This window comes from Diadema antillarum, unplaced genomic scaffold (assembly GCF_040938485.1).
Source record: "Diadema antillarum isolate AM-2024a unplaced genomic scaffold, OU_Dant_1.0 scf00000024, whole genome shotgun sequence".
In the NCBI taxonomy this organism is placed as follows: domain Eukaryota; kingdom Metazoa; phylum Echinodermata; class Echinoidea; order Diadematoida; family Diadematidae; genus Diadema; species Diadema antillarum.
Genome location: NW_027270913.1, coordinates 1,177,657 through 1,193,170, shown reverse-complemented (window position 1 = coordinate 1,193,170; position 15,514 = coordinate 1,177,657). Strand labels below are relative to the sequence as shown.

Sequence of the window (15,514 nt, the reverse complement as noted above, 5' to 3'; positions counted from 1 at the left end):
TCATCACACATTGTCAAGACATTGTACTATAGACCTTTTAGGAGAACCATGCATTATGGCGGAGGCATATCAGTAGCCGTAGCGATATATCTAGTTTTCCTCTGCACAGAGCCCACTTTTCAGACTTTTTTTCTCTTTTTTGCAGTTCAAATGCATTGAAATGTTCATGGTTTAATGCTCTTCAGACGTTTCTTTATAAGTTTTTGATTTTTCAGACTTTGTTGTAACTGGTATCTCACTATATAAGACCCTGTTATGATAAAGCTCCATTGTACTCTTAATTTTGGTAAAATAAATGACTGCCTTGTGTGATGGTCTCCTGTGGATACTATCGTGCTCCTTGATTCTTGTATGTGACAACTTGAAATGATTTTGTGGTGAAACAGTTTCACCATGCAGGTGAAGAGTAACCAGCCTTTCATGGTGTCTTGTTCATTTTGGAAATATTCCGCAAATCTTCCTCTGTCTCCAACTTTATGTCCTCTACCTGTATTTGTACTCTGAACAGAGATTTTGATCTGTATAATCCACTTGTGCCTTAGACTGTCTTTAATTCACATTTTTCTGCGATTTTTTCACAAGGTTGGCAATGCCGTGCCACCCCCGATGGCTGCCGCCATTGGACAGGAGATCAAGATCTGTCTGCAGGAGAAGACCAGGAGGGAGCAGAAAGTGAAATTGGAGACTTTGAAGGAGGAAAATGGGGACTGCATGGATTGACTTACCTTCTCACACTGCGGAGTGTAGCCTCCACCTTAATCCTCTCAGCACTTGTGATTTAAAGTGTTGTTAGGATTGTCTGAGGTTGGTCTCGAGTGGAGGAGGAGTAGATATAATGAATGGACTCTCACGCTCAGACTTTTGTGGCGGGGGGGGGGGGGGGGGGGGGGGGGTGGGGGGGGGGGAGTGGCTGTAAAAAGTCTGACAACCAATTTTAAAACTTATATTAAAACAAAAGATGACTGTGGTTTCTATACCTACTACTCTCTTGATGGTTTTTCTCACCTCAAAACTTTTGTATGTTTGAAAGTTGTGCAAGGACTTTCCCCTTTCCCTGGAAATTTTACCATTTTGCTTGTGGGTAGTCTTGCAACAAGCTCAGAGAAAGTATTTAGTGTGTCAACTCAAAATGTAAGAGCATTTTGTGTGCTGCTTTGTAAAAAGTCTGACGACCAATTTTAAAACTTATACAAAAACAGAAGATGACTGTGGTTTCTATACCTACTACTCTCTTGATGGTTTTTCTCACCTCAAAACTTTTGTATGTTTGAAAGACGTGCAAGGACTCTCCCTGGAAATTTTACCATTTTGCCTGTGGGTAGTCTTGCAACAAGCTAAGAGAAAGTATTCAGTGTGTCAACTAAAAATGTAAGGGCATTTTGTGTGCTGCTTTGTACTCAATCATAGTCTCTCTTGCTTTACCATGCAGTTGTAGAAATTAAGCTTTACGAATTTTGCGACCAAATGCATGCTACGGAGAGGCAAAGAAATACATAAGATTTCATTCCAATGTTTCTGCAGCTGTCTCCTCAGAAGATTGGCTATATTCGTGACCATTTTGATAAAAAATCTTTTATTGATGTGATGGTTAGGCAAGAGTATTTACAATCCATGTAATTTTATTTTGTTATGTTGCTCAGTATGTACAGATGTGACACATTGACATTGCAAATCTTTGATTTCAATGTATAGCATTAAATATTTCTTGTAGCCACCTAAATTTAAGGCAGATATTACAAGAAAATACTAAAAGATAGATATATCATGTAGTGAACACATATTAAAAAGAATAAATGAAAGGGTCAGGATAGGTTTTTATATTGTTGGGGGTTTTTTTGTCTTGAGATTGACTCTTGTACTGCAAATGTTGATTACTTCAGGTGGATATTTTCTGTGGTAAAGGAAAACATTTTCATTGAAATTTGCATTTTAAGAGTTACAGAGAAAATTTTAGGAAAAAGCAGGATGTTGGTCTATACTGTGAATATTTGGCATACATACCTGGGGGGGGGGGGGATGTCAGAAATTCATAGTTTGGTTTTGATAGCCCTTATCAAAAGGAGGGTATTACACTTAGTCTTTAATGTACCTTAAGAATACACTGCTGCCTTCAAACTGTTAGTAGTGTACTTGACTGATTTGTTGCATCCTCATACACCCCTCCCAACCTGGATAAGTAAATATTACATCAAATCATTTTACCAAAGTGTGTACAGTGCTAACATTAAAGATGACCATGGAAAACTCACTGAATAAAATCTTGAATGTTATATATCCTATGTTTGTTTCTGAAAGAAATTAATTGTACTACAGGGTAGCAATTTGTACTACATTGAGGCAGTGGCATCTTGACTTGTGATTTCAGTGCCAAATTTCAAGCTCATATCTGTGTGTTTTTGTCATTCATGTTGGAAAGAGTTATGTTTTTTGGCTCTCATGTTTGGTGTGTCTATATTGCTGCACTGTCTTTGTCGCACACATGAGGAGAAGTAGAGCGTGGATGGTCTGGTTTTTAATCCTTGTCCACCGTCACAGAAATAGTTTTTTACACCTCCCTCAGTCTCCTTACACCTTTTATTTTTACACTTCCTCATTACATTTCTCCTGGCCTAATGATGTATTCGAAGTTTGTAATAAAAAGTTCCATGCATGTGGCATAATTGATATAATGCACCTTCTTTTGCACAAAGCACCATTATATTAAAATGTCCAATTCATTCGCTGATTCTGTGTTTGGATACATGAATGAATTCATGTCATGGTATTTTTGTCTTCCAAATGTTTTCATGTCATTTTAGATTGTTCTAGGCAGCAGACTGGATTGATATGAATTGTTTGTAATTTCATATTGTGTCAATTAAAAGATGGATTAGTGAATGTATTATTATTCATGTAAACAGGTGTTGGTTCTTGTGATCTTTTTGTTCTACACTCTGTCAAGTCATTTCCTCTGAATGATAACTATAAGTCATGCAACCGAATGAGGTACTGTAATGTGAAGCCGAGAAAAACAAACACTTTATCTGACATACTGCCTAGTAAACAGCTGTGACTTGATGGACTACAGGGGCGGATCCAGGAATTCTGTAAAGGGGGGGTGTGACTAATATTTCTAGTGCCACTTCGGGTTTCATTTCATTGTTTTTCTTTTTATTTCTTTTGTTTTTTACGAAAATTAAAGGGGGGGCGTGCGCCGGTTGTTAGAACAAAGTAAAACTTAATTCAGGTCCCAAAATTATCATCTAAATGTATTATATCTTCATATACTTTACAGTATTGCTATAATGAAATTTTGATATAAGAAAAGAAACCTGCGGGTCCCAAGGATTTGGTTACAATGGGAGTGCACTGTACCTAAACCTGCTGGAATACTGCCCTGATTATTTACATGAAAATTAATTTATGGTAGAGAAGAGAAGCAGACACATTGATTTTGGAAACATTCCAAGTTTAGAAAGGATTACACCAAAAGATTTGTCTGAAAATTGTGCGTACAAAATCTCGCAGGTTTCTCTGCGTCTGACTTCCTGTTATGTCACAATGTGGAATGTCACAGGTTAATACAGTTGTGATCTAAAAGCAAATACATGTAGAGTGTACATGCTGTATGCAAATTTGGTTCTGGTTAGAACTGATCAATTTTTATTCAAGTTGACTTGATACCTACAAAAATTATGTCACACCCCTTCAGTGTTACAAAAATCTTTTTGTTTCTTTATTCTATGGGTGTGAGTTTGTGTGAGCATTTTTTTTTTTTTTTTTGGACGGATAGGGATGATTATTACCTTAGTTACCAACATATGGTGTTACTTGTACAAAACATATGCAAAGTCGTGCTAACAAAACATGATGTGCTGGATAAATCATAATTGTGTGTGGATTTTGAAACATTTGCACCTTATAGCACAACAGATATTGGAAAAATACATCACTGTATTGTTTGTTACACAAATTTGCAAAATCAAAATCGAACCATATTATCCAATGAATACACTATACAGTATTGCCTTGACATACATCCAGTACTTAAGCCAAGGATTATCTTCTCAACTAATTGACTTATGAACATAAAATCATTTAGGATTGTGAACATACGGTGTATTCACACAACAAGTACGCCCACACGTGCACACGCCCACAGGTTGTTACAATAATGCGTTTGTCCCAAATTTGCCACGAGACGTTCATTACATCCGCAGCCATAAGTGAAAACCTAAATGTTCCGGTTGTTTTATTTGTTTGTTGTTTGTTTGTTTGTTTGTTTGTTTGTTTGTTTGCATCTTTTGCTTTCAGAAACAAAGGCATCCGTAATCTCGATCTATAAGCTTTAATACAAAATGTCTGTGCCATTATTTTTTCACCCACGGGAATGAGTAGAGTGAGTTTTCCTCATACACAGATATTCAAATTGAAGGTTTGCGTTCATACCTCTATATTATAACACAATTACTCAAGTTATCTTCGGAACAGTGTTAACACGCCCGAGGCGATAGCCCGGTGCGTTTTGACCCGTTTCGAAGATATCGAGTGTGGGTAATTATGCCAATACCAGAGCAATTTGTGCATTGTTTGTTTTATAAAAATGATGAGACGGATCCTTTTCGTTCGATTAGGGTCTGTTTCATCATTTCATCATTTAATTTCTTCTGCTGTCTTGCGGCAAAGGCTCATTTAAGGCAGTGTCACACCTTTCCGGGCAAGCCTTGCGTGCGACTTGCAAAGAACAATTTTGACCACCGGGAGGCCTGTCCCCGTAGATGATCCGCACATGACAGTACCTAGCATGTATCTCAACCGTAGTCGCCCGGAGGTGCGCACGCATATTTTTTTACCCGCAACCATGTTTAGGCCCTGTCACACCTTTCCGGGCAAGCTACTCGGGCTTGTTACGTGTAGGGATTTTCTTGCATACCGGACATTCCTGAGGGCGGAAAATGATTTGAGCGAGTGTCTTACTTGCTGGACGCGTTCTACGTAAATTATACTTGCGAGTATACTGTGTGACCTTTGTACCAGTCGCGTGGGGGCTGACAACTCAGTGAAGGAATTCCTCTAATCGAATGGCTGAAATCCCACAGAATTTCATTATCTTGGCTGCATACGGGACTGCGAAGCACCTGCGTGGGAGTTGCCTGGGAAGTGCTGCCAAGGGCCTCCTACTGGCGTTCTGCGTGGACCTCTACGGGCATTCCCGCGACTCACCCGGAAAAAGTTTTGGTCATGCTCAAAATTTGGCTGCGGTTAGATCGGACTTGCGTGAGCACCTCCGGGCAACTACGCGCTATAGATACTGTCAGTTGCGGACCAACTGCTGAGAGCTCCGGGGAGTAAATTTGTTTCCCCGCAAGTCAAGTCGCAAAACTTCCCCCGTACGGTATGACAAGGCATGAATGAAAATTGCAAACATTCTTGTTCGCCCGCTGAAAATCTTCTACGGGCTGGAAACTACCTCCTCGCCACAAGCCCGCATAGCTTGCCCGGAAAGGTGTGACACGGCCTTTAGACCTCTTGCGATTGACATTCATCATGCGTCGTTCGTCGTGCGATGTGCTTCGTACGTATATGTAGTATAATCATTGTCACATTTTCAAGCCTCTTGAAAAAAACTTATTGGCAGGTAGGCCAATAACCTGCCCAAATGTGATAGCATCTCGGGTTTGATCATGGTAGATCCAGGGATATACTCCTCGCAGACTGAAGGGGGGGGGGGGGAGATTTGGGTGAAATTATTTTCCAAATTCCTATCTTTGTCTTTGAAACCCATGGTCAAATTTGTAACAAACTGGTTATAGAAGCTATCATCGCCAGTGTGATAAAATATGCAAATGGACACTGTACCCGTGCCCCAACAACCCCCCCCCCCCATCTCTCAGGTAGGTTACGATAGTCTGCAAGAACGTGTGAAAGGTAGCCTAATTGCGATACTCGGGTGAGCGCCACTGGGTCTCTTGTTTAACACAGAGCCTATTTTCATAAACTGGAGAACCAGTCCAGTAGCTCTTCGTATGGATAAGAGAACGTGCGTCAATTAATTAATGTACCGACGAAAAGTTATTACATCATCGAAATACCGTCAATTTAATTACTAGGCCCTATATACCTGCAGATAAAAGTACATGACATAGTATTCCAATGTTTCTACGTTTAATGCAGACAACTCAATCTGACAGCCATTGAGCCGACCCACATATAATGATATAGCCAACATTTGATTGTTTGACATTGTCGGAAAGATAGAACATGGATTCTACACGGGGTACAAGGACACGAGTAATCCCACAAAAAGCGGACAATTTAAACCGAACTCAGCATCGGGTTTTATTCTCTCCCCGTTCCCATTTTTCCTATGTTACCAATTTTTCCCTTAATGTTAAGTATGGATATGGAATGTTTTATAGACTGATTTGTGTATGTTAATTGATCGAAAGTAGATTATCCTTGGCTGCTGTTAATTCAATTTGTCTGAAAACACTTAATTTCGTTATAGGACTATACTCTCCAGTGTCTACTTTAGGCATCATTAAATTAATCTGCTTATCAAATTGTGTCCGTATGTTATCCACTTTTTCCATCCCATGTTTCCCCACTACTCTGGCTGCCTTTGTATATATACGTATATACAACACGAAGAATCAAGAAATAAACTAGTAATGCATCATTTCGCCAATAAAGAATGAGTTTATTGTACTCAAATTTTCGGTGTCCTCCACCTTCTTCATTCCCACTTTGGATCCATAATAGCTAGTTCAAATACTAGATATCATTGTAACATTAACATTGATATGAGCGATAGCTATATAGTGTACAATTTTGTCGGAGGTAATTCAAAAATGAAAGAATAATTTCCTTTCATTAAATTCAAGATCTCTTTTTAAGTTACGGTTCAGATATTAACTCAATTTTCAACCCTCTGTACAAACTTTAACATTTCAGAGGGGTCAAATGTGCATAGGAGTGTGTGGTTAACACCCAGAAAATGGTCCTGAACAATGACCAGGGTTTGAATGCTCTGTTACATGTTCATTAGAAATTCCACTATCACCGCTAGTCTTTATTCATCCTGAAATGCAGTGTATGCAAGCACATGAAAACATATCGCGATGTGCTTACTTTGCATGCATGCTTTTTACCCTTTACAATGAATTCAGACTAACAGTGCCCAGGGCAATCCACATGAATTATTGATAAAGCATTCATGTGCCTGGGAGCAAGACATCAGAACCTAGTCAGCAGAGCTCTGAATAGGTGGTAGTCGTGATATTTATGTATATCGTTCATTGTCATTGTAAGCACACACTCACTTGCACATCATTGTATCCTGTGTAAAGTTCATACAGAGGGTTCAAATTTGACCAAAATCTGGAACTTAAATCTAAAATTAATCATGGATTTAATGAAACTGGTTCATGCATGCTTTCATATTCAATTCACCTCCAACCAAATTGTACACTATGGGATTCAGCTGTTACTCATATCAATGACAGTATTGTCTGATACCTAGTTTTCGAACTATCAAGCAGACTGTCAAGGATCAAAAGTGGGATTTTTTTTTTCTTTGTAACCTGATCATCGAAAGATGGGGAGGGGAGGGAGGGAGGTTCAGTATTTGTTGCACTAACTGATTAGTTTCCAGTGGATGCAAACTGATTTTTTGTGTAATATACTGATGGAAATTTCATTAAAACACTTATCAGCGAAACTCATATACACCTTCATAAGGATTGAGAAAATGCAACAATATTAGTAGAACACATCAGTGAAAGTTTGAGGAAAATTGCACAATCGATGCAAAAGTAATGAATTTTTTAAATTTTTGTGTTGGAACCGCTGGATGAGGAGACTACTACAGCTTGTGAGTCATATGCGTACAACAGTATAAAGAAAATGTAAAAGAAAATTCAACATATTTTCACTTTTTTGGCATGATAAAAGTGCACTTGACTTGCCTCTTTCTAAAGGCAGGGTGAATAATATTACCCATAACATTTGTCGGTAACGAGTCAGGGGAATGTGTACTTTTTTCAAAAGATGGAATTTTGTGAAATTCTCTTTATATTTTCCTTATATTGTTGTACGCATGTGACATCTAAGTTATTCATACACTGCAGTAGTCTTCTCATCCAGCGGATACTGCACAAAAACGTCAAAAATTCATAACTTTTGAACGGATTGTCCAATTTTCCTCAAACTTTCAATGATGTGTTCTACTAATATTGCTACATTCTCTCAATCCTTATGTTTATGAAGGTGAACTTGTCCTTTAAGCATGAAACCCAGGCCCGTAGCCAGGGGGGGGGGGGGGGGGGTGCGTCGGGTGCGTACGCACCCCCCCCCCCCCCCCCAAAAAAAAAAAAAAAAATTCTGAAAGGTCCACTTTTTCATAGTAACGGTTTTTAGCAATTCTCAAGATAACAATCCAAATAAATATAAAGACACATTATATGCTACGTAAATGTGGAAGAGTACGTTTAACAATGTTAAAAAATAATTGTACGAAACCCTTTTATTGTATGAACCATCGGATCGTCCCCATGCACAGAAACACAAATGTTATGTATCAATTTGGGCGAGCTATTATTATATTGGCACTGCATGCCATGGCCCTTGGCGCGTGTGACCGGTGTTTTTTTTTTTTTTTTTTTTTTTTTTTTTCCACTGGCCGCCCGAGTACGTGCGATTCGTGGATGACATTGAGGTTGACACTTGCATTTTTTCACAGGAACAGAGGTAAGTGGATGAAATTCTAATAGCCTCAAGTTTACATATATGATAAAAATTAAAGAAATTTCCTCGAAATTACTATAATCGAAAACCTGAGACATTTTATATCTACGTCTCACAAAGATATAGTACATGTATATATAAGTACATGTTGGCATGATAATGCCTGGGGATAGATTATTATGTCAACTATTTTCCATTATGAATGCATGCTCCAATCAAATTGTGAAAAGGTGGTCACGAATTAGCATTTCTTACTAACGATCAGGAGAGACAAAACAAAATGAAAGGCCTGTCTTACTCCAGTTCTCTATTAGTTATACATTTTCTCATGTTGTGACAGTTCGATTGGTTCTCATTTTGAAGTGAGCCAAAACCTAAGAACATTCTCACTTATAATTTCCAAAGAGTATTATGCAGGCACGCAAACTCAATTTAGTTGTATTTCATTTAAATGTAATGGGTAAGAGGGTATGAGAGAGAATGCTGAGCTATGAAGTAAAATGGTAAAGTAAAAAGTTTGTCAGATAGTATTACAAAAGCCTGAATATTGCAAGAGCTCCGGAGTAAAAGGAAAAACCCTATGTATGATAACACTGTGAGAGCGTTAGACTGCATTGTGACGCGTCGTTATTTAATTTACATTCTTTATTCATATTTTTCATAAAAAACACAGGTAATGAGCCGGATTGGGTTAAAATTCTCACTTACAGCTTTGTAGAAGTCTGAGTCAACAGTATCACACAGTACTTCAAGACGTATTAGTACGAACGATTTCTTGAGCCTGCACCGTTTCAGGCTCTGTTCTGGATACGGCGGTAGAAACTCATTCTTTTTTGTTGTTTATTTTATCATTATTTACTAATCTCTTTTCTAACTTACAGGTAGCGGATTTCTTTGCAGGCCAAATTCGGAAATGTACTGTTGATTATTACTTATACATTTTCTCATGTTGTGACAGTTCTATTGGTTCTCATTTTAAAGTGAGCCAAAACCTAAGAACATTCTCACTTATAATTTCCAAAGAGTATTATGCAGGCACGCAAACTCATTTTAGTTGTATTTCATTTAAATGTAATGGGTAAGAGGGTATGGGAGAGAATGGAAAGTGCTGAGCTATGAAGTAAAATGGTAAAGTAAAAAGTTTGTCAGATAGTATTACAAAAGAAACTCATTCTTTTTTGTTTTTTATTTTATCATTATTTACTTATCTCTCTTCTAACTTAAAGGTAGTGGATCTCTTTGCAGCCCAAATTCGAAAATGCCTAGAGACAGCTAGTAACCAAATATGCTACTATAATTTAATGAATAAGAAATAACCATTCCAGTATGTATCTTAGTGTGCACAGTAAGACAGATCAAATCAAATAGGAAAACATCTGAGCACTAAGCCTGAGGTCTGAATTTGCACTCAACTTCTTCCAATGGCTAACGGATGTTTAATTTTTGAATTTCACTGACCTCCAAATTTCACAAAGAAAACCTTCTTAGCATGATGGTTAATATGACATTTGACTGATATTGGAGATGTTTGCGAATCGGATCTACTACCTTTAATATTATTAAATCTAAAATGATTATTTGAAAGTTCGGAAATGCTGGAAATATCCTACCACAAGGAGGCAAAATATAAATGGTTCACATTTACAATTCCTTTTGTTTTAAAAATTTTCTTATTTATTTTCGTTTTTGACAGACTCGCATATCAACGGCTGATATACTGTATAGTAAAGTGAATGTTTCATCTTCCAAACAGCATCCAATGGGATGGAAAACTCCAACTGAAAGGTGGACACCGTGACCATACTCGCTAAAGAAAACGCGTAATAGGGGTCGTTTTTTCTCACGGATTAGATGGAAAGTGTGATGTACGAGCGTATATAATCAAAGGGTATCAAAAAGGCCGAAATTTGGGAAAATGGTATATTGTTCAATCATAATGAAGTACTTCTTTAGGGTGCAGGAAACATTTAAGGAATACTTGTTTTTAAGGCCCGAAAAAATCATATGATCATTACTCGTTTAGGGGCCATTTTGAAAGTCCATGTATGAGCATGGTGTCCACCTTTTAATTGTCGCTACCCCTCCCGGGACAGTATCAAAGGACCGTTTTGTTAATACGAAACGCAATCCCCCCTTCCTTTAAAAATCCTGGCTTCAGGCCTGCTAACGCGGGTATACAATAGAAAAAATAAAAGTTAAAACAACACCAGGAAAATCACTATTCTCAATTTTGCGGCGCGCTACGCGCGCAGAGTCTCGAACACAATTAAACTTTGCAACTTCCTGGCAAATTGAGTTTTTACTATTTCCTAGATGAAATACCGTAACGCGATTGCATGCAACAGACAAAAATACAAATTTCCTCGAGACTTTAAAACGTCATTAAAACAGTCAAAATTCACAATTTGCGGCGCGCTTCGCGCGCAAATTCTTATACAACTTTTGTAGTTCGGTCGTCCAAAGAATATATATATAATTGTGTGTGTGTGTGTGTGTGTGTGTGTGTGTGTGTGTGTGTGTGTGTCATCATTGGTATTGGTACCGAAGGTCCGTTTTTTTAGTGACCGCACCCCCCCCCCCCCCTTGAAAAATCCTTGCTACGGGCCTGAAACCTGTAGCAGCAAGATTAGTATAATAGTTAATTTGTGTTATTGTTTTTGTTGTTTTGTTGTTGTTGTTGTTGTTGTTGTTGTTGCTATTGTTTTTAAAGCGGGATTTGGGCTTTTGTTATTCAAATAATTAACACATCAACCACATGCAGTGATGAGATGGACAAACGCCAAACTTGTGTCTGGCGGTGAGTTGGCTCAGTCGGTAGCGCGTCTGCCTCACGATCACGCGCGCCGCCGGGTTCGAACCCGAGTCTGGACTGAGCGATGAAGAAAGAAAGAAAGAAAGAAAGAAAGAAAGAAAGAAAAAGAAGGTTTAATTTGGGGGGGGGGGGTCAAGCAGGTTTTGAAAGAAAGCCGACTATCAAGTCACAAGTTTCGCTTTACATCTTTTAACACATGAGAACAACAGTATGAACTTCAAGAATTATGAGATCATAAGCCATGTAACTGGTGTCAAAAAGACAGCATTAAGCAAAAGATCAGAGAGATCCCTGCCAATCTACATCATATACACCAACTAAAATCTTACGTTCATTGCCATTTACTCAGCACCTGTTTCTGATTTCTTTTTTTAATCATCACACCCTTCACTCAGAGGCTGATTTTGGTGAATGTTGACTTGATTTCATTTTTATCACTCGCGGCTGGATCAAAGGTAAAAATATTCATACTCCAGGCCAATAAGCCAGTTCGTAATTAGCTCATGTACATATTGGTACAAATGACTTTTCTTTTTTCTCAGTTGGTTAGGCACTTCACTCGTTTTCAAAGCGACATAATGCATAAGCTTGCCCGACGTAACAATTTATGGAATACAAACAAAGAATGAACTTGCGTTTAGACCAGGTGACCCGAATGGCCAATTGACATTTCTGGAGGCATCCATTTGTTCATTGTTTTGTATTGAATGCATGGTCATCACTTTCTTTTGATATTGCCAACTACCAAGTGCAGGCTTGTTATTAGGTGAATGTGCTGGCAAGCACCATCCAATATATCAATATAAGGGTATATGAATAATCATCACATCACAGATGCTTATCTCAGTTAATCTACAAACCAAAATGCCTGCTGTCACAAATTACCTTTTTCTGCTCATGCGCAAAGTGGATTACTACGAACTGGTCTATTGACGTCATGCATTTTTTGATGCTCGACGATGCTGTGCTTTGCTTTGCATTATGTTGCAAATAAATAGCAATAGTTTGATACTTTGATAATTCAGTATATCTCAAATATTCCTCTCCCTCTCTCCTTGCTCCATATCGTTTCATATGAGTCGATCCATAGATTCTGTGTCTCTTAGCTCTCCTACATCATTTTATCCGTGACAGTCATCGTACGGATCTGTCAATCGGAAACCCAGCTATTGATTGATTGTGGAGTGGCCAACTGATGAAAATAACCGTCGTACATTCTGAATTTGTTCACGGCTGTCAGTCTCTCCTTCGTGATTTTTTTTTTCACATTTGAATGCCTTGCTGTGGTTATAACTTCAACATGGGTACTCACGGAAAATCCTTGGCCTGTCTCGAGTTATTGTTCTTCTCGATGCTGATATCCTGTGGAGGTGAGTTTTGATTATCTATTTACCTAAAATTTGATATTACAAGTGTACTCACAAACCAAATACATAAAGAGAACAAAACACATGGCGTGTGTGCAACAGTTTTCATAGACATCAAATAGCATGATGAATGCACAAAAAGAAAATATAGAAAAGGGTTTACCCGATTGGCATTTTTTATTCTTTTAACCGTATTTCTTTATGAAAAAAGTTGTGCACTTGAAGTTTCAGCCACGATGTCAATTTAAATTGCTAATTGCAAATGACTGCATAATGCCATAACTCTCTTTTTTCCATTTCTTAGCGGGTATCTCAGTAGCTTAAAGACTAGATGGCGACCTGGAGACTCGAGTCTCAATGGTCGCAGAGTGGTCGCCGAGTGGTAAACGGAAATGTCTCTGTCACGTCTTCGCGACGTCTGCTGGAAACTAGCCTGGTCTCCGGAGAGTGAATCGAACATGTTCGATTTTTTTTTTCGTAGACTTTTCCCGGTCTCCAGCTGTATGGTCTCGGGGACCTCTGCGCAACGTCTCCGCGATTTCCTCTCAGTCACAGCCAAGTCGTGGAGGCTAATTTTGTCTACGAGGTCTCCCACATGTCTCTGCGACCTTGTGGAGACCCATTGGTCACCTATCCGAGACGTCGCGGAGACGTAATCGCGGTTTCCGAGTGAATAAGTTGTCACCTTGCTTGGAGACGTCTCGGGCGTCGCCTTATAAGAGTCGCCTTCTTGGTGAGAATTTAAGGCAAACCTTCTCACAAATCACCGCGATTGCTGTGACTCTGAATAAAAAAATGGCTTGCCTTCTCACAACTCAGAGTCGTCTCCACACAAGCTAGATGACGACGACTTATCCTTCGTCTTTAAGTCGTAGAGACTTCTCCGAGCTCATGGAGTTGGAGCGACAGTCACGGCGAAGTCTCCTCCAGTGAGACAGGCCCTCGTCTCACTGGGGGAGACGTTGCGGCGACTGCCTTGACTCATGCTACTTGAAAGACCTCCAAAATGACTTGGTATGCCCTCTCACTACCAAGTCAACTCCAGGGATATTTCCGATTTGTCTCCAAACAACTAAGGTGATAACGTCGCATCAGTTGCGGAGACGTCTAACGCGACGTTTCCGTTAGGTTGCCAATGAGTCTCGGCAAGGTTGCGGAGACGTCGTGTCGGAGACTTTGCGGACAAAATTTGACTCCGCGACCACTCCACGACTAGCAAGACTCGAGTCACCACCAGGTTGCCAGCTAGTCCCCAAGCAAATGAGATATACCCACTTAGCTACGTTCCCACTCAATAGCCGAGTGGTAGTCTCGAACTAGCGCAAGCTTTAACTTTTTTGAAGGAAAACATCTTACACACTGTCATATCTAAAACCTTGTTTCATTGAAAGAACTGACAATACATGGAAGGAAAATTAATGTTATTTCAGGAACACGTCCGTTGCTCATGAACAAACACGAGAGCACTGAAGCAGCCCTGAATTCAACCTGTTTTGGCAAGAATTGAAAGTATTTCAATGGAGAGTCTCTGAGCAAAGACTGCACTATAAGTTGCTTAGCATGCAACCACTCGAAGTGTGATAATGACGCTGTTTTGGTGTTTACATACTTTTACCACTTAATCAAATGATAATTATCATATTATTGTTGGTTCCTCGAACAACATTTGCTTATTCAGATATTTAAAGTGATATTCAGCTATTTCGTAATCGGGGTATAGCTGGGGTTATATCAGTGAGTTAAACAACAACAAAAACTGATAAAGGGTCTATTTCGGGATTGAGAATGATCGAGAAAAAAGCAGACAGATACATTATAAGCCTCCAAAGGCAAGTTTACCATTTTTAACATGTGGACTGAGTATTGAGAATGCAGCAATATTTTATAGTAGAACACATCAGTGAAAGTGTGAGGAAACTCGGACAATCTGTTCAAAAGTTATGAATCTTTGACGTTTTGGTGCCGCCACCGCTGAATGAGAAGACTACAAGTACTGTTTGTGATGTCTTGTCATATGCGTACAACGATATAAAGAAAGTTCAACATATTTTCACTTTTCTCGTATTACAAAAAAAAAATCACTTGCTTGCCTCTTTCAGAAGACAGGGGTACTAATATCACCCCTATCATACAACAGTAACAAGTCGAAGGGTATGTATTTTTTTTCTTCAAAAAATGAAATTTTGTGAAACTCTCATTTGATTTCCTTATATTGTTCTTCGCATGTGACATCATAAACTATAATAGTCTTCTGATCCAACAGTCACTGCACAGAAATTATATAACTTTTGAATTAGTAGGCTTAGTGTCCTATTTTCCTCAAACTTTTACTAATGTGTTTTTTCCAATATTGATGCATTCCCTCAATCCATATGTATGCTAAGGTGTCCTTGTCCTTTCAGTATGACCAAAATAACACAACATTGGGGAATATAACTTTTAAAACAAACAAAATACGAGAAATTTAGAGAAAAATCTTGTCAAAAAAGTATTGTATTTCCTCTTGTAACGCCTCTTTCCATCAGGTCCTGTTGCATCTGCAGGCAGCTCCGCCGCCACTTTCCGTCAGAAAGGACCATGCCTCACTGGTTATGTCAAAGAAACAGCAAGA

The 15,514-nt window shown here is 38.9% G+C and overlaps 1 protein-coding gene across 1 annotated transcript in view; it reads left to right on the top strand.

Moving 5' to 3' along the window:
- Positions 1 to 720, top strand: part of LOC139732382 (DNA (cytosine-5)-methyltransferase PliMCI-like) — a 37,066-nt gene extending 36,346 nt beyond the window's left edge. Inside the window, exon 32 of the mRNA XM_071643251.1 lies at positions 583 to 720. Within this exon, the coding sequence (XP_071499352.1) occupies positions 583 to 720 (138 nt within the window). The remainder of the gene's footprint in view (positions 1 to 582) is intronic.
- The last annotated feature ends 14,794 nt before the right edge of the window (positions 721 to 15,514 follow it).